Source organism: Aotus nancymaae, unplaced genomic scaffold (genome assembly GCF_030222135.1).
Source record: "Aotus nancymaae isolate 86718 unplaced genomic scaffold, 86718_ANA_hifiasm-v0.15.2.pri h1tg000079l, whole genome shotgun sequence".
Lineage (NCBI taxonomy): Eukaryota > Metazoa > Chordata > Mammalia > Primates > Aotidae > Aotus > Aotus nancymaae.
The window spans coordinates 8,119,274-8,139,491 of record NW_026988494.1 but is presented as its reverse complement, the minus strand read 5'-3'; the positions used below and the strand labels follow the sequence as shown (position 1 = coordinate 8,139,491).

The window sequence follows — 20,218 nt, the reverse complement described above, 5'->3', positions numbered from 1 at the left end:
ATGACTAATGAAAAAAATCCTACTTTCAGCTCAAATGGCACAATGCCATCAACAATGTATTAAAACATCAGAAGCAAGAATGCTTTAAAGATTTTACCACTACTGCTTAATCTTGATCATAATATCTTCCCCTTATAACTGCATGGAAATAATGCTGGTATATCAGATGTTAGAAACTGACGTCCTATGTGATATGTGCTGGACTGTTTTATTTGCATATTTTACAAAGAACCATATGAGACACATTAAAAATCATTAAATGTTAAAAAAAAAAAAAAGTAAAAAATACTTGGAAAAACTTGTTATGTCTCCTTTATTTCAGTAGACAGAAGACTATTTTCAGTGTCCTGGATGAAAGGATTGTTGGTGCCATGGAGCTGGAAGGAAAAACACCGCAAAGATTTAAAGAAGCAAATAATTTAGACTAATGGTACATGATAGTATAGTGGAAAGAATCTGAGTTTAAATTACAGCTAAAGAGATCAAAGTGCTTATCTGCCCTTAAGTAGCCATAGGATCACTGGATCCTATGAAAGTTATTTAAGGCTCTCTGAGGAGTGGTTTCCTCATCTGTAGAAGAGCAGTATTTCTGCATCTCTCTAAGGTATCCTGTGAAATTAAATGTAATAAAAGACATAATGTGACTGGGACACAGGGCTCACTCAAGCACAGTCCTTTAGTTCCATTTTCCGGTGTTGAATACAAGAACCATGAAAAATGCAGTGACAAATGGGTCCAAGAGATTTTCACATATTTAAGAATGCCGTTCCCATTAAGTGTGAGAGGTGATTTCTGTGGATTATTTGCACTCACGGTAACTCAAAGATGTGCTTATAACATTGCAACTGCCTCCTTAACTTTTTCAGAGCGACTTTTGGATATTATAATAAATAAATAATTATTTCTTTTTCTTTTATTTTCACTGGACTAATACAACCAAGGAGGTAATTCCAGAGCTATCTTTTTTTTTTTTTTAACATCACAAATAGCTTAACTATTAAGAACAAAAGAAAACCCAAACTATGAGAACCTGTCTGTCTGAAGCAATTACAATCAAGATTTCCTATCTCAGAAATTAAAGTATCTACTTTAATTCATAGGTTTGCCCCATCTACTATGCTTTGTGTTCATCCTTACAGCATCAGCAATGGTATCAAATTAATCAAAAAGGAAAAAAGTCATTATAGACTTTCTTCCTCTTTTTGCTTCTTTTTTTTTCCTTTGAGATGGAGTTTCACTCTGTCACCCAGTCTAGAGTGCAGAAGCGTGATCTTGGCTCACTGCAACCTCCGCTTCCTGGGTTCAAGCCATTCTCCTGCCTCAGCCTCCCAAGTAGCTGAGATTACAGGCATGCACCACCACATCCGACTAATTCTGTATTTTTAGTAGAGACAGGGTTTCGCTAAGTTGGCCAGGCTGGTCTTGAACTCCTGACCTCAAGTGATCCGCCCACCTCGGCCTCCCAGAATGCTGGGATTACAGGTGTGAGCTACTGCACCCAGCCTTTTCTCCCCTCTTTTATCATTTTCCTTATGTTCTACCTTAGGTGAAAAATTTCTAGCCCTGTGTAAAGTCATTTACAGTGGTAGGGAAGAAAGGGAAAGATACAGAGATTATTACGATGCCGTTTAATACTCACATGTCTTACATGAAAAAAGCACACAAAAAGTACTACAGAAGTACGAAACAGATTGTCCTATGGGAGAACATTAAGCTGTCCAATGTGGCTTGAATGCAGAAGTGGAAGTGGTGGGAGATAAGGTTGAATATACAGGACTGTGAAGGGCTCTGCATTACAGGCTCAATTATTTGAATTTTACCCTATAGGTTATAGTGATCAGTGATATAACTCCAATGCAGAGGTACTGATGTAATCAGATTTCTCAATTAGAAATAGAACTATGTGAACAGGTTGCTTCTTGCTCAATTCAGACTTATGGCCTCTCATTTTTTTCTACATATTAATTTGTAACAATATCCAGGGTTTAGAAACTTTTTAAATGAAATTCTCTGGGCCTGATGCCTTACACCTGTAATCCCACACTTTGGAAGGCAGGGGCAGGAGGATCACTTAAGGCCAGGAGTCCGAGACCACCCTAGGCAACACAGTAAAACCTCGTCTCTACTAATATATATATCTCCCTCTGTCGCCCAGGCTGGAGTACAGTGGCATGATCTTGGCTCACTGCAACGTCTGCCTCCTGAGTTGCAGTGATTCTCATGCCTCAGCTTCCTGAGTAGCTGGGATTACAGGTGTGTGCTACCACGTCCAGCTAATTTTCGTATTTTCAGTAGAGATGGGGTTCTGCCATGTTGGCAGAACTCCTGGCCTCAAGTGATCTGCCCACTTCCACCTCCCAAAATGTTGGGCTTATAGGTGCTCAGCCTCTACTAAAAATTAATTAAAAATAATTTGCTGGACATGGTGGTGCATGCCTGTAGTTCCAGCTACTTGGGATGCTGAGATGGGAGGATAGCTTGAGCTCAGGAGTTTGAGGTTTCAATAGCTATGAACATGCCACTGGACTCCAGCCTAGGCAATGGAATGAAACACTGCCTAAAATATATATATATATATCTTGCATTTCTCTGTATATTAAAAGATGGTTATTTTTATTTAAAGTACTTTTTATCTCCGATGGTAGAATATTTGGTTGTTAGTGTAACTTCTTCTGCAGGATTAATAATTGTTTTTATATTTTGCTTTAACTCTGGTAAATGCACATTTCAATGTAATTAAAACACCTATATTCTTATCATGGTATTTTACAAGTAGAATTAAGCATTTTAGAGGGAAAAATTTTCATGTTACAGAGCAAACTACCAAGTTCTTTACCAATACATTTCAGTTAACTCTATTCACTTACACTAAGATACTGTATTAGATAACTGAGAGAAAGAGAAGAATTAATTTAAATTTCTTTTCCCATTTTAGTTCTTTACTGTGTTTTTCCTCTAATTATCAAAATAATGTATGTTTCACAGTAGATAATCTAGAAAATACAGGAAAACATTCTCTACATATCCCAAATTTTATTACCTGAAGACAGACGAATTAAAATATTGGTATATTTTATTTCAGTATGTCTATGTATTTCCAGATTTATGTAGGTAAGTTTGTATGATATATTTTTAAAAAATGTCACATTATTAATGGCCGGGCATGGTGGCTCATGCCTGTAATCCCAGCACTTTGGGAGGCCGAGGCGGGCAGATCACCTGAGGTTGAGAGTTCAAGACCAGCCTGACCAACATGAATAAACACCTTCTCTACTAAAAATACAAAATTAGCGGGCGTAGTGGTACATGACTGTAATCCCAGCTACTCGGGAGGCTGAGGCAGGAGAATTGCTTGAACCTGGGAGGCAGATGTTGCAGTAGCTGAGATAGAGCCATTGCACTCCAGCCTGGCCGACAAGAGAGAACTCCAACTCAAAAAAAAAAAAGTTACGTTATTAAAAACCCTTCAATGGTTGCATCATATTTCACTGTATGGATTAACTGTAAGTTACTTAACTATTCCCTACAGTTGGGTTTTACTGAAGAACACATGAAGAATATATTAGTGATACTACCAGGTTTTTTTTGCTTGAATTTTCGACAACCTAGATTTTCACCCTTTCTGCCCAGTCCATGAGCAATTCTACAGATCTGTACAGAAAAATGACTGCTTTCTCTCCTTCTAACTCATCACTTACTGTAAATTCTACTTACATAAATGGACATAGTTAAAAGTAACAACTCGATAAAGCAGGCATTAAAATGTGAAACTCACCATAAGTCCAAGGAACTTCTGGAGGCACATCTAGATTAGCAAGGTAAGGGTATGTAGCTTGTGGTAATGGCTGATGAGAAGCATATTGTGAAAAAATTGGTTGCTGAAAATTATCAGCAGCAGGTATTTGAGATTGACAATACCCATTCACTGGCACAAAATTATTTGCTTGTGGCTCCCTAGCAAAGTAAGTAAAATATTGCGAGGACAGAAGATTAGAATGTGTGCTCTGGGTAGTACTTGCCACTGTGGTCAACAGCCCAGAAGAAGGTGGCTGTACTTCATATGATGTTATTTCTTGGTATGTCTGGGTAATGGCATTGCCATTGCTGCTGCTGTAATGATAAACATACCAAGAATAGTATGGATATGAAGTTCCAAATAAATTCTCAGAAGAATTATATACTGGAGTACATGCAGACTGTGGAAGTTCATTCCAATATGTGGCAGCATTCTGAGGTAGGACTTTGGAATTTTCGTCATTCTGTTGTTCAGAAAAAGAGTACTCTGCTGTTTGATTCACATTAAGAGTTATAGGCCCAGATGCTCCAAAAGTATGTACTATATTGGGATTCAATGTATCCTTCATGTATTTGTCCTCTGACTCAGTTTCTGCAGGCTGTAGTTTATTTATCTGTAGAGTAGGAATTTTGTTCTGGATAAAAATGGGTTCTGGAGAAGTCATGCATGTGGAATTTTTAATAGATGAATTTACTATATCATTATCTTGAAGTTTAAAGACTGTGTCATTCATTTCTAGATCAATATGGCCATCTTTCTCAAAACAGATAATTGACTTTGAGAGCACTGATGTATCAGGCACAAGAGAAACATCAGTTCCTGGGTTCATGTCAGAAAGACAGGATTTTTGGGTGGGATCTGGGGAATTTTTAAGAAATTTCTTCATAACTGTCTCATGGTCTGGAGAAAATGTGCCATGTACACTTTTTTGGTCACAAATTGCAAAAGCAGCACAATCTTTGTTATCACTTTTTGTTTCAGCAGCGCTGAAGTTCACATTTGTTTTCTTTATGTTAGTTAAATTTTCCTGTTGTCCAGTGAAGTGTTCTGACACAGTTAAGTCTATTTTGATTTCTGACTTTGACGTGCAAGTGTCTTTTGGGTTCTCTAAAAGTGAGCCAGGTAATGATCTTTGCATTTCAACCTTTTTTGGAGTTAAATGGTTTCTTTTCAGATTGTTAGATGAACTTGATACTATTTTCTTTTCACTTTCGGGTTGAGATCCTGTAGTCCTATTAGGTGCAATACACACATAAAAATGACTTTAAATATATAGTGTCACAACATTTTAATGGAAATATATATTTGAAATTTTTACCTAGGAGAAGAGTTCTTAAGATTTACATTTTCTCATTCTATTGGCGCTATACAAGTAACATATTTTCCCAGTTTTGACTGCCGTGGTTTGGATTTAGATAATTTTTCCTACCAAAGATGATATGCTCTACATTTTAAATACATTTCCAATATTGTAATAAACTATTTTGTGCCTTAGACATTTTCTAATGGAGGCTTTTAAAAGTAGGAAACTGATCACTAGTCAATTGTTCAGTATAGCTTTTTAAATTCATATGCCTCCTGCCTGCTGATGATCCTCATTACTTGTAAATAGCTATAAATAACAGCAAACTACTAGCTGTGGCCCCTGCCTTCTCACCAAAGACTTCTTCCCTCTCTGTTATAACAGACTAAGATGTTTTTGTCTGTTCATCTTTGAGAATAGGAAAAGCACACCTCCAAAATTTCTTGCCAACTTAATAGCCTTGAAATTATTAGCTAAATTCAGACAGTCTCAAGCAGCTAAGAGAATCATCCATTGGACGGGCATGGTGGCTCATGCCTGTAATCCCAGCACTTTGAGAGGCCGAGGCAGGTGGATCATGAGGTCAGGAATTCAAGACCAGTCTGACCAACATGGTGAAACCCCGCCCCTACCAAAAATACAAAAATTAGCTAGGCGCGGTGGCGCGTGCCTGTAATCTCAGCTACTCAGGAGGCTGAGGCAGAAGAATCACCTGAACCTGGGAAGTGGAGGTTGCAGGGAGTTGAGATCGCACCACTGCATTCCAGCCTGGGCAACAGAGTGTGACTCTGTCTCAAAAAAAAAAAAAAAAAAAAGAAGTATCCATATGGGAATGTCTAGAGCCAGAAAGTTAATGCAGGTCCCCAAGATAATTTTATATATATAATATATATGAAATATTTCTGTATTTTTATATATATATATATGCATATATATATATATATATTTAATTTATTCTTTTGAAACAGAGTCTCATCTGTTGACCAGGCTGGATTGCAGTGGTGCCATGTTGGCTCACTGCAATCTCCGCCTCCCGGGTTCAAGTGATTCTCCTGCCTCAGCCTCCCAAGTAGCTGGGATTACAGGTGCCTGCCACCGCGCCTGGATAATTTTTGTATATTCAGTAGAGATGGGGTTTCACCATGCTGGTCAGGTTGGTCTCAATCTCCTGACCTCAGGCGATCCACCTGCCTTGGCCTCCCAAACTGCAGGAATTACAGGTGTGAGCTACCGCACCTGGCCCGTAATTATATTTTTTGGTGCTTTATGAAATTGTTAAATTGTATGAGGAAATATGTTGAGATGGGAAAAGAAGTACTATTTCTCTATAGTCAAGAGGAATTCATCTTTGGCCTGGAATTCCTATGTTTCATTCAAGAAACTAAAAGCCCCATATTTTATTGAATTCATCCCCACTGAAACATCACTATAAACACAATTAAAATCAAAATTATGCTTTCTGAGAACTCAAAGTATTATATGGGAATTGATGACGATGTAGGTTCTCATTAAAATGGCAATTTTGAAATCTGCTGTTCTTCAAAATGCACAAGTTAAAAAAAAAAGTAGGCCGGGCACGGTGGCTCACGCCTGTAATCCCAGCACTTTGGGAGGCCAAGGTGAGCGGATCACAAGGTCAAGAGATCAAGACCATCCTGACTAACATGGTGAAACTCTGTCTGTACTAAAAAAATACAAAAATTAGCTGGGTGTTGTGGTGCACCCCTGTAGTCCCAGCTACTCGGGGCTGAGGCAGGAGAGGCTTGAACCTGGGAGGTGGAGGTTGCAGTGAGCCGAGATTGCACCACTGCACTCCAGCCTGGTGTCAGAGCAAGACACTGTCAAAAAAAAAAATAATAATAATCTTATCACTTGTCCTATTTTTAAAAGTCCCTTTTTTGTTTTAAAAGTCCTTTTTTAGTAAACCAGTTACTAAGCCCTATCAATTCTTTTAAGTATTGTCTATCAGATATGAATTTTTCTTTCTTATTCTGTGAAACAATGACCCTTTTCTAAGCCTTGGCTGACTTACTTCTAACAATACTCAGAATGTATTAAGTCACTGAAAAAACTTATTTAACTTTTAAGTCACTGAAAAAACACATTTCACATGACTTTAGCCTTTAATACTTATAGAATGAAGTTCAAACTCCTTAGGCTGAATTTCAGAAACTGTATAATTTCAAAGAAATTTCTTTTTTCTTAGCTTACTCTTATCCCTTAAGTTATACGTATGATCCAATGGCATTATATATAAACAATTAGTTTATTCTAGTTGTTCAGTATTTGCCCAATTTTGTTCATTTTTTTTTCACATAAGGCTGATGGCAACTCCTACCTTGGATGCTTGAAAGTTGCCTTTTCTCTGCTGATTTTTGTGACATCTTTCATGTCCACCTGTGTTTAAAAGATACAAAGAAAATCTACATTAGTGATGACAAACTATAATACAAATAATTATTATTTCAATATTAGATATTTGTAATTTCTTGTTCTGACATCATCTGAAGTTAACTCATTAATTATCACCTTCCTGCAGAAAGCAGTGACTCTCCTAGACTTCCCATATTTCACATATGTTTGGAGTAACTTTAAAAAAAAGAAATTTGCAACATAATTCTTATCCTCACATCTTTTTTTTTTTTTTTTTTGAGATGGAGTCTTGCTCTGTCACCCAGGCTGCAGCGCAGTGGTGTGATCTCGGCTCACTGTAACCTCCACCTCCTTGGTTAAAGCGATTCTCCTGCCTCAGCCTCCCGAGTAGTGGGGACTAAAGGTGCCCACTACCACACCCAGCTGATTTTTATATTTTTAGTAGAAATGGGGTTTCACTATGTTGGCCAGGCTGGTCTCAAACTCCTGACCTCAGGTGATCCACCTGCCTCAGCCTCCCAAAGTGGATTACAGGCATAAGCCATGGTACCTGGCCCTTAAAACTAATCTTGAAGTCCATTTATGACTGCTTCCTCCCTCTTTTATGCCCTTTCTTGTAAACCAGTTGCTAAGCACCATCAATTCTTTAAGTCATGTCTGTCAAATATGAATTTTCCTTTCTAACACCTTTTTCTAAGCTATGACTAACTTATCACTATAAGTATATAGTACTACTATATATAGTACTACTACTTACTACTACAAATACTTTTATAGAAGATGTATATGACTTATATACTCAGAATCTATCCATTACACCATTGGAAAAAAACATTTCATATGACAGTATACTTCAATGTGTACAGAATGAAGTTCAAACTCCTTAGTTCTAATTTAAGACATTCCATAATCTAAAATAACCTTCTCTAGCCATAGATTATTCTTACCCACTAAGTTAAATTGTTTCAGACTACAAATATATTATTTTTTTCTTGAAACAGAGTCTTACTCCGTCACCCAGTTTGAAGTGTAGTGGTGTAATCTCAGCTCACTGCAACCTCTGCCTCTGTGCTCAAGCAATCCTCCTACTTCAACCTCCCAAGTAGCTGGGAGTACAGGTGTATGCCACCCCACGTCCAGCTTTTTTGGTATTGTTAGTAGAGACGAGGTCTTACTATGTTGCCCAGGCATCTTAAACTCCTGGGCTCAAGCAGTCTGCCCGCCTTGGCCTCCCAAAGTGCTGGGATTACGGGTAGGAGCTATTGTGCCCAGCTGCATATAGGTTTCTTTTCTATACTTCTGAACTAAGAAGTCTTGAACAGTTTGTAAGAGAAACCTCTTACAGCAGAGCTGGGACAACTGTCAGTAAGGGATGTGGAGGCCAGACTGCCTTCTTTAGAGCTGGGTGCTCCCATTTACTAAACTCTGTGACCTCGGATACTCATTTCCTCTATGTCCCAATTTCCTTATCTTTAAGATAACAGGAGATACATCATAAGGGATTTTGTATAAAATAAATCACTGCCAGGTACATATTAAATGCTATAGACAATTTGTTAAAATGTATTTAACATAGAACTTTTAACTCCTTGATAATTATCTCTCGAAAAATATTTGTCATATTTCTCCATTCAGATGATAATGGTCAAGAAGACAGACTTTGTTAGCCAGTTTTTAACATTCACTATACTGGGCATAGGCTTGTTATGTAGAAGCTACACAGTAAATACTGGTCATTCACTTAATATTCATAATATTGAACTCTCCCTTAAGAAGCTATTAAAATTCATGTGCTTCCAAAAGATGATTTCTAAGTTAAAACATTTATGTTTAAAAAGTAGACATTTTCAAGGTATCACCTATATATATATATCATCTTATAGATAATATGAATAGTTTAATTCAATATTATAGTTAGTAAATTCATTTTGCCAGACAATACATCATTCTCAACTTCTAGAATTCTGCAAACTACTTGTCTGCTTAATGAGTAAACCTGTTTTCAAAAAGAATACTTACGAAAGTTTTGTTTAAAACATTCATACCTTTAGCTTTTTACAACAGGAAACAGTATTTTTCTGTTGTTCTTGAGAGTCTTCACATTTGTCTGCACTGCTAGGTGGTTTTTTAGAGGACTTTGAAATGTTTTTGATTAAGCACTCTGATATTGGGGGAATCATCATAGAAATACTAGACTTATTGATATTTTCCTCAGGTTTTACAACATGAATATTCAAGTTTTCTTTTCTCTTCAGCTGTAAAATCTTCCTTCGGTTCCATAGCATTTGGTATAGAATAAAGGAAATGGTTAATTCAGCATTTTTAGCACATATAATCTTCATATGTTCAATCGTTTTCAAGACTTTCATAATATGGGCCATTTTTCCTAAATCTCTCCTAGGGGCAGACATTATATTCTTCAGCAGTGTAGAAAATTGATTGTAGTTGTATTCTAACTCCGTAATAGTGCTTCCATAATTTATGGATGCTATATATGGCACAAATTCAATATATGTGGAAGTGGGATACTCGGACTTCCTCAGAAGCTTTTTTATTTCTGAAAGTTCTTGAAGTTCTCTTGAGAGTAAATGAAGAGCATATGAGCAATTAACAGCTTCATTACATTTGTAGATAATATCCAGATCTTTCTTAAGTTCAGAAATAGCAGTTTCTATCACTTTCCAAAGGCAAACATCTGTTGAGTATTCTTTAAGAAATGAAAAAGAAGCCATTTTTTCTTGGCATTGAACCAGCTCAGGAAGAAGTGACAAATCAAACCAAAGCATACCTCGAAACCTCTGTTTCTCTAGTTTCTTTGCTATTGAGTTTTTAAGAAAGTGAATTGTTTCTGAGACCATGACGATTTCAATATACATTTCAATAGCTTCAGGCTTTAAAATTACAGCTGCATGGCTGTGGTTTTTCACCGTATCTAAAACATTTTCTTCTGTGATAAAAATATTATCTATGTTATCATCTTGCAACATCTGAAAGTATTTTTTTAAAATTTCTAAGTGATCTGTACAACTCAAGGTGAGATCCTGTAATTTTTTAAGGTCTGCAAATTCAGCTTGATCCAATATTTCACTAATACAACAAATATCTGGGTGTGCAAGCAAAGTACTGTTAAACTTACAATTTTCTGTGCTAATTGTTGCTTTGTTTATTGGATGATTTCTGGAAGCAATTATAGTATCCTCAAGTCCAATACTGGAAATTTGTTCATTGTTTAAATCTTTAGACAAAGTATCATATATCTTCTGCAATTTAGAAAAAGCATATTTATTCACTGTGAGTAGTCTTTCTTCATCCTTTTTTTGTGAGTTTTTGCTGAAAGACTGTCCTCTCTCTTTCCAAACAAGATTTTTTGCAGCATCAAAAAAGATATGTTCCAGACCATAAAGAGATATTTTAATACATACTACCTCATTGTTCTTGATAAAATTAACCTTTGAGGAGATAATTTCTATGATAATCCACAGATGGTCCTGTTTTCCTGGATATGAATGAACTTTAGGAGAGTCCCCATGTACACTGATCAACTTTAAAGTACTTCTTCTTAAGATTTCCAGGTCTTCTAAACTATCTCCAAAGTTAACTCCACAAGTAAATGGAACAGAAAGAGAAAAGTCAAAGCAATCAGAACAATGCTTCATTATGGCTTCACATTCATTAACCTGTCGCTTGTACTTTAAGAATGCATAGTATGAATTCTTTTCCCTTTTTGTTTCTTCGAGCAATTCAACTAATTGATCATGGTAAGTCTGTAACTCACAGAATGCATCGTATTTTAACCTTCCTTGAAAACCAGGATAGAAATTAGACTGCTGTTGAAATCCACGTGGTTTTCCAAGAAGCTCAGCGTACAGCGTCTCATCATACCAAAGCAAGCTTCGGAATGTTGGTTTACCTTCTAAGCGCCTTTTTTTGTTTTCAATGAATTGAATTGTTTCCATCATCATTTGAAGTTCTACCAACGTGTCAACAGCACATGGTTTTAATGTGTGTTTCCAATTATTCCACAGGTTTTGGTCTACTAACAGTTCTCTTGAAATCAGGATTTGTTCAACTGAACATTCTTGCTTTCTTTCAAAAGCTTCCACAAATAAAGGGAGAATATTTAGACAAACCTTAGTTTCTTCCTGTAGAATCTGCAAAGATGATGCTTCATCTGCCCTCTGCAAAATTTGAGACAGTTGAGCTATAAGGGCTGTATGATTAGCTGAGGAATGTTTGTCTTTAAATTCACTCACATATGATGTAGGTTTCTTCAGAAAAGTAGTGACTTTACAGGTTTCAGAGTGAGCAGGTAAAACAGGCATATGATTAACTCCTAGAATCTCTGGTTTGGAAATACAGGCTATTTCTGAATGTAACGTCAAGTCAGACTGAGAGATATTACTAACTTTAATTTCCCCTTTCTTCTCTCTTTTGTTAAGTGGATTAGAAACCGTGTTCTTCAAAGAGATTGACTCAGTAGTAGTACTTTCAGAGCTTAGATGGGAATCAATCAAGTTAGTTTTAATCATTTTCTCATTTAAGGATTCTTCTGAGATCTGATTCTTTTGATTTTTGTACTCAGTCTTAACAGTTGATCCTTCAGTCATGCTTTTGTAAACAGAACCTTTTGCTTTTTCTGCTTGTTTAACTTTCTGCATTATCCTGTCCTCAGTGTCTTTCTTTACAATACATGTTTCTGAAGAAGAGCCCTTTACAGTATCTTTTAAAAGCAGAGAACTATCACTGGAAGATAATTTCACTATATTTTCCCCATAACTTTTACTTTCTTCAGTTACTGATGTTACATCCAACTCATAATTCTCAGTGACATTTGTTTCACTCCCATTTGTATGGAGGCAATTACCTGAAGAGCACTGTTCTGTCTTTAGAAGCTCCTTTCCTCTACAGCTTTGCTCACAATTTGATACAGTAGTGGATGCTGCAAAAGAATCTATAGTAAGAATTCTCTGCTTATCCAAGTAAGATTTTGAAGATTCTCCCTCACTATCTGTCACTGCAGCGGCTGATAACAATTGAGGAACACTATACTTTTTACTTGCTATCAAGGTTCGGTTTAATGGGTCCATAAGGAAGTTTCCCGTAATAATGTTTTGTTTGGATCTCTCAATAGGAACTGTACACTTTTCTATAGGAAAATTGACTTCCAGGTTTCTTTTACAATCAGATAAAATAAGGTTATTTTGTTGGTAGAGATCAACATTTAAAAAGTGCTCCATGTTTGAATCTAAGACTGAAATAAGTACGTCAGTTTTCACCTTTGTGTGATCCATGCAAGTGGCATCATAATTGTTGCCTGTACTATAATCTATGTTGTTTTCTTTTATGCAACTTGAAGATATGGAATTACTTTCATTTATTACTTCATTAATCTCACAACTGTTTTCTTTAGTTGCATCTTTATGATTTGCTGAATGGTTCTCAAGCTTTTCATATTTACCAATGCTAGATAAAAATTCTGTATCAATTTGATTTTCTTTTTCAATTAGTTTCTCATCTGAGTGGTTTGGGGAAAACAGACATCTAGTTTTTCCAGAAAAGAGCTGACGCTCTTCTGATAAACTTGGATTGCTAACACTGCTATTATAATAAACTGACTGACTTGTAATTTGAGATGTGGAGGATACAGGCAACTGTGATTCAGGGTGTTCTTGATTACTAAATTCTCCCATGTGAATAATGGGGTGACTTTTTGAGACACTGCTAGCCATACTTTTCCTGGAAAGGCACTTTTTCCCTCTACTTGTTTTATAAGACTTGTACTTGGACACATGGGTTAATGATTTAGAAGTATCAGCTTTTAGAGCTCTTTTCTTTCTCTGTTTGTCATATTTTCTTTTTGACAAAAAATGCTTGGTAGAATAGTATCTTCTTTGAGACACAGAACTACAACCTTGAAGGTCACAACTTTCCCAAAAATTATTGCATATTATTGCATATGATTTTGGTAATGGGCCCCTTCCCTTTTCTCCTACTTTAACCATAAGCTGCAAAGATGTATGAACTCTTCTATGAGCTTTTTTTAAGTGAATAACTGCTTTGTCTAGTTTTCTGGAAAGACGTTTGCTTTTACATAAAGATGCTTCATCTCTTAGGATATCTAGGACACTCTTAATGTGCTTTTCCGACTGTGAAAATGTTTTAATTCGTTCTTGGGATAATGAAGAAAAACACTCAGATGAGTCTTGACTGGTTCGCCTCCTCTTCCTCCCACAAATTTCATGCCGTCTTAAATCTTTATGTGATATGTTCTGATCCCTGGAAGATGTATCTAGCTTCCTTTTGTTACTTCTTGATTCTACCTCCTTTTTATTTTTGGTATCATTATAGGCAGTTTTTGATTTTGTAGAGAAAGATCTGCTTCCATCATCTATTGCTGTGACATTAGAAGGTTCAGTAAACAAAGATTCACTGTTTTGATTTTCAGACATATGATTCACATCTGTATTATTACTCAAGTCAAAAGAAAGGGCGATTTCAGCTTTACTCACTAGTCCTGATTCTTGCCTTATATTACCAACTTTATCTTCACAAGGATAATCTGTATTTTCACCAGAAGGCTGGGAATAAATGCCAAATCCTAGAGTTTCTTCATCTTCCTTATTTATTTCCAGTTTTGTGGCATTAATTATATGTGTGCAAAAATTATCTTTCAATGCAAGGGAGTCAGCTGTGGGGCTGAATCCTGGCCTAAATATATTATTAGTAATTCTAATTTGTAGATCTGGAAGTAAAATTGGGCTGGGAAGCTCTGTTTCATTGTTTTGTGCAGAGGAATAAAAATAGTTACTTGCCTTAGAATAATGCTGATCACTATTCTCCCTTCCTGTGGTGCTTTCCAAAACTTCTATCTCCCCATTATCAAGTGCTAACAGACCTTCCCAAGTGATACGAGACTTCAGAGCCTTATAAGAGGTCACAAATTCTTCACAAAGTACATTTTCATGGCTATGTGTACCTAGTTGAAATACAAAAGCATCGTCACAATCTTCTAATTCTATTTCAATTTCACTTTCCAATTCAATACTTTGAAGAACTAAGTTCTCATTTATTGATTGATGAAATGATTCTTGTAATTTATTTTTATCCATATCAATTTCACAACCAGAAACCCTATGTTTTACTAACAAACCAAAATCTGGACTTTCAGAAGAACACGTTTCTTTAAACTGGTATATTTGGTCATCTTCATTATCTGTGCTTAATGCAGGGGAAGTAGCACTAGCTATCTGTACTGCAGCATTTGAGGCTACACACACTGAAGAACTTGCAATTTCAGGAAATGTTGTGGAAGCCAAATGCTCTATACTTCTTCCAGTATTTTCAGTATCTTTTTGTTTCATGGCACTAATGGTATCTTCTTCACTCTCTAAAAATGCAGTTTCTGCTGATACATATTTTTCTCTGCAAATCAAGTTAAATGTAGTAGAAAATTCTTCAGAACTCAAAATTTCTATATTGTAATTTTTGTCCTCTTCCTTTTCATCTATAATGCTGAAATTTTCATTTGTGTGAGAACCCCGCTTTTTGTCTCCATGTATATTCTCTAGGTTGTTTTCTTCAGATGAAGCATTATTTTCTTTAGCCTCATTTTGGTTTTCTTTATAATTATCTCTTTGTTCTTTGAAATTAACATTCAGGCATATATTATTGTTTAACTGTGAGTTACAGAACAGACTATGATCTTGACCTTTATCTTCAACATAAGCAGTTTCTTTATAGTCTCTCTGACTGTTCTCTAATGACACTGGTTCATTTTCATTTTTCCTATAGATACATACATGTTCTCTAGTTATGTTGCAATTTGAATCGTCATGAGCTGTTTCTATGTTATAAGATGAAATAACTGTATCAATGAGTGTTTCTTTGGCCTGGGGTACTTCTTTTGGTTTCTGGAAAGCTTCAGTTATAATGCTAGCACAATTTTGATTTATTTTCCCCAATTTCAGTTCCATTAGCTTTTGAGCAATAGCTAAATCTGTATGAATGTTATCCTCATTCTCCACAAAGTGTTGAGGATACTTTTGTGATGGGCTCTCTAAACTTGGAGTAACTTGCCATTTCAATGCTGGACGATCTAGTTCATCCTTATCCTTTATGGTAGATGTAGAAGATTCTGGTATTTCTAACTCTTGAGTAATTAATGTTTTATCACAGCTTTTCACAAAATAATTATGACTCTCACTCTCTTTATATTCTTGGTGCAAAACAATGTAATTATCTATTGGACTCATTTTTGTTTCATTAGTGAAATCATTCTCAATTTTTTTCCTCGATGTTTGCTTTTCTTCATGTTTAGAATCGTCTTCCAGGTCAGTGAAGTTTTTCACCTTTCCAATATTTTGAAGGTATTCATCAATGCTTACTTTCTCTTGGAGTGGAAAAATTGTAGACATTTGGTAACCAGTCTGATAAGTGGTTTTTAAATTAGAAGACTGCAATTCCTGAGAAATGTGACTATTGTACTCTTTTGTATAAGCATTAACCGACTCCTGTTGGGCTCTCTGAGCCTTCTCCTCACTGTGGTTTTGGTTCTTAACCTCTGACACTGCATTTGACACAGAAATTGGGAAGGAAAAATTGCCTTGGTCCTTACATTGCCCTGCCATGGTAACTTTATCGGGAGGTATACAGTCATAGTCCTCAGAGTCTATGTTGTGAGCCCAAGATTGTGAATCATCAACAGAAATGTTAAAGCAAGGAGCATCCAAATAATTAGTAAAAACAGCACGATCACCAGGGACAACTTCTGAGGAGGAGGTAGAATTAGACTGTGTAGATGACAGGTTTATTTCTGAATTAACATAATCTAAACTCTTCTCAAATTGCAAAATCTCATTTAAGCCTGCACTATTACTCTGTTCTCTCGTACTTTCTTCTCTCTTCATCAGTCTTGGGTCTTTGAGGAATTTTGAAGTAGTAACTGTGCTTGAGCCAGTATTGTTGTGAAGAGGAAAAGTAGCATTAAGACCACTTAAAATATTTTTAAGACTTGTCCAATTTAACACAAAGTCACCATTAACACTTGCTTTGGCATCACTGGGCGTAAGTGAAAGATCTGCATCATGTGAGAGTACTTGAGAAGTGTCTCTAATTTCTGCTAAATTGTGCTCTGTCTGTCCACTGTATGTTTCAGGTATAGAAATGTTTCCATTCTGTACATTTCCATAGGAGTTAGAAATATTTGAGTTGGAATGGTTTATCTCTGAATTTGGTACACTGTATAAACAGTTTTCTTGAACAACTGGATCTACAGGTTTCTTGAAATGCTCAAAGATGACAGTAGCATCTTTTCCTTTTCCAATTCTTTTGGCCACTGTACAGTTATCCAGAGAGCATGTCCTTTCTGTGGAAATAATAAGACAAATTTGAAAAAAAAAAGCGTTTCTATAGACAACTATTAATACAGGTACCCTTGTTGAGTGATTTTAATTGAAAGTTCAGCTAATAACCTAATGATGATTAAAATGTGTTTTCAACAGAAAAAGCAAAGAGAGAAGAGGATGATTAACGAACGAATAAAATATAAATGATGTAGCATGAAATTCTCCTAGTCTAGAAACCTTAATAAAGCCATAAAAATTAAATTCTGACAAATAACAGAAAAAAACTAAATAGGGGCCAGGCATGGTGGCTCACGCTTGTAATCCCAGCACTGTGAGAGCCCAGGCAGGTAGATCACGAGGTCAGGAGTTTGAGACCAGCCTGGCCAACATGGTGAAATCCTGTCTCTACTAAAAATACAAAAAAAAAAAAAAAAAAAATTAGCCAGATGTGGTGGCGGGTGCCTGTAATCTCAGCTACTCAGAAGGTTGAAGCAGAAGAATCACTTGAACCCGGGAGACAGAGGTTGTAGTGAGCTGAGATGGTACCACTACATTCTAGTCTGGCCAACAGAGCAAGACTTCATCTTGGTGGGAGGGGAAAAGAAAAAACTAAATAGGAATAAAAACATTTTCCCAATAGACAATATCTTTCTTATATTAATTTTCTTTATTCAGATATTTAATAACAGCATCTACATATAAGAAGGCAAAATAATTGCCTTCTATCTACTGTTACTTTGCTTCTTTCCCCTCTACCATGGAAGAAAAAAAAGGAAAGGGGAATGAGGTGGAAAAATAGGGAAAGAAAAATCCAAAAAGTTCTATAAAATCCTTCCCAGGAGCCAAAGAAATAAATAGTCCTGCAAATAATGTGTATATATATATATATACACACATACATATATATATATATATATATCAATAAAAACCTGGAAATAAAAGCAAACTTTAAAAATAATTTATAAAAATGTATTCCTAAAATTTCCTAAGAAACCTCATGTAATAATGAAGGAACTTATAAAAATGCATATTAAACAAGTAAATAATAATTTCTCATAAATGTTCATAAAACTTCCATAGCTAAGTAACACCCTAAAAATACCTTTATTAAAACAGTAATTAATGAGAAATTGCTTGTGAGATCTATAAAATATATGAAGTTATCATGTCACTGAGGAGTACCGTAAGGTTCTTTTTCACAGTAAGAGAGATATGTTCTATAAATTCTGCAACCATTTGTGATTTTACTACTTATGGTAAGCTATCGCAGAAATATGACCACATATGAAGAGATGTAATTCTTAACAGTGAGGAGTAAAATGGAGAAGAAAATGGAAATGTAGATTCCTGTGCTACCTTACGCCAATCAAAATAAAATTCACTATTTTAAAAAACCCAGAAAAGTACTAGAAAAAAACATGAATGGATATTTTTATAATCTTGGCATACGATTAAAGCATGACTGAAAATCAGAAAACATAAAAGTAAAACATGTCAATTACATAAAAATTAATAATAGGTCAAAATGCATGATAAACAACAACACTCAAAGATCAAAATGGGCAAAATTGTCAACAAACACAAAAAGATGCCTCAACCCCACTAAATAAGCAATAAGATCCATTAAAAAAAATTTTTAAACTGGGAAAAATTTGAAAAGATGATTAACACCATACAAATGTAAGCACTTTTTATTATGGTTCATGGGAGTATAAATTGGTACAAATTTCTGAGAAAACAAGCTGACAGTATTCATCAGTATGTTGGTATGTATATGTAATCATCTATATTCATAGCAAATCTACTCTTACTCATTTACTATTCTGATAAACTTGTATATACCCAAAGTTCATGGACAAGAATATTCAGTAAAATAATCCAAGACAGCTGAAAGGTAGAAATCTAATTATACATCTACATGAGACTGGTTAAATGAATGACATATCAAAAATGATAAAAATTACTATGAGCATACGTTATAACATATGTCCTAGAAGACAGTATGTTATGCAGCTATTACAAAGATTAAGATGGATTAATATGGCCAGGCGAAGTGGCTCACACCTATAATCCGAGCACTTTGGCACCAATATGGTGAAACCCTGTCTCTACAAAAAATTCACAAATGCTGGATGTGGTGGTGCACACCTGTAGTCCCAGCTACTTGGGAGGTTGAGGCAGGAGAATCACTTGAACCTGGGATGCAGAGGTTGCAGTGAGGTGAGATCGTGCCACTGCACTCCAGCCTGGGCGACAGAGTGAGACTCTATCTCAGGAAAAGAAAAAAAAGATGGATTAATATATACCAATGTGGGGGAAAAAACCTAATTACTTAAGTTTAGGCTGGGCACAGTGGCTCACATCTGTAATCCCAGCACTTTGGGAGGCTGAGGTGGGCAGATCTCCTGAGGTCAGGAGTTTGAGACCAGCCTGGCCAACAGGGTGAAGCCCCGTCCCTACTAAAAATACAAAAATTAGCCAGGCATGGTGGGGCATTGCCTACAGTCCCACCTACTTGAGAGGCTGAGGTGGGAGGATTGCTTGAACCCAGGAGGCAGAGGTTGCAGTGAGCCGAGACGGTGTCACTGTACTCCAGCCTGGGCGACAGAGCAAGACCCTATCTCAAAACAAACCAACCAAAAAAAACCTAATAACTTAGTTTTAATAATTTCACTTTTACAAATGTGTGACAAATGCATATTAACATACACATGTTAATAATAACTTATAAAATGCTTAATATGGATGCTAGGTCCTGTTTTAAGTGCCTGATGTACATTAATTTAATCTTTTTTTGAGACAGTCTTACTCTGTCACCCAGGGTGGAGTGCAGTGTTGTGATCTCAGCTTACTGCAACCTCTGCCTCCCGGGTTCAAGTGATTCTCCTGCCTCAGCCCCCTGAGTAGCTGGTATTACAGCTGTGTGCCACCATACCTGGCTAATTTTTGTATTTTTATTAGAGATTGGATTTCACCATGTTGGTCAGGCTGGTCTTGATCTCCTGACCTCATAATCCACCTGCCTTGTCCTCCCAAAGTGCTGGTATCATAGGCGTAAGCCACGGAGCCCAGCCTCATTTAATCTCAATAACACTTCCACTTTATTGATGAGGAAGTGAAATTAAGAGTAATTTATTGGCCACTGAGATGGTAAATATATATATAAAACAAGAGTAATTTGCCCAGAATCACACAGTTTATAAATAGTAGAACCTTGATCACTATATTGTGCTATCTCTTTAAACTTGATAATGGCATTTTTACTTTATTCTCTTTTTTTGGCATTCTCATAAAATGACAAGAATTGCGGAACATATCCAACATCTCAGGTGCACCAAAATCTCACAAATCACCACTAAAGAAATTACTCATGCAACCGAATACCATCTGTTTCCCCAAAAA

General features: G+C 36.1%; 1 protein-coding gene across 1 annotated transcript in view; it reads right to left on the bottom strand.

Annotated features, from left to right (window-relative positions):
- Positions 1-339: 339 nt before the first annotated feature.
- The window catches only part of TEX15 (testis expressed 15, meiosis and synapsis associated), a 78,706-nt gene continuing 58,827 nt past the window's right edge, over positions 340-20,218 (bottom strand). Inside the window, exons 6-9 of the mRNA XM_012468798.3 lie at positions 9,518-16,836; positions 7,438-7,496; positions 3,776-5,028; positions 340-377 (exon numbers count right to left, since the gene is read on the bottom strand). Coding sequence (XP_012324221.3) covers positions 340-377; positions 3,776-5,028; positions 7,438-7,496; positions 9,518-16,836 — 8,669 coding nt within the window. The remainder of the gene's footprint in view (positions 378-3,775; positions 5,029-7,437; positions 7,497-9,517; positions 16,837-20,218) is intronic.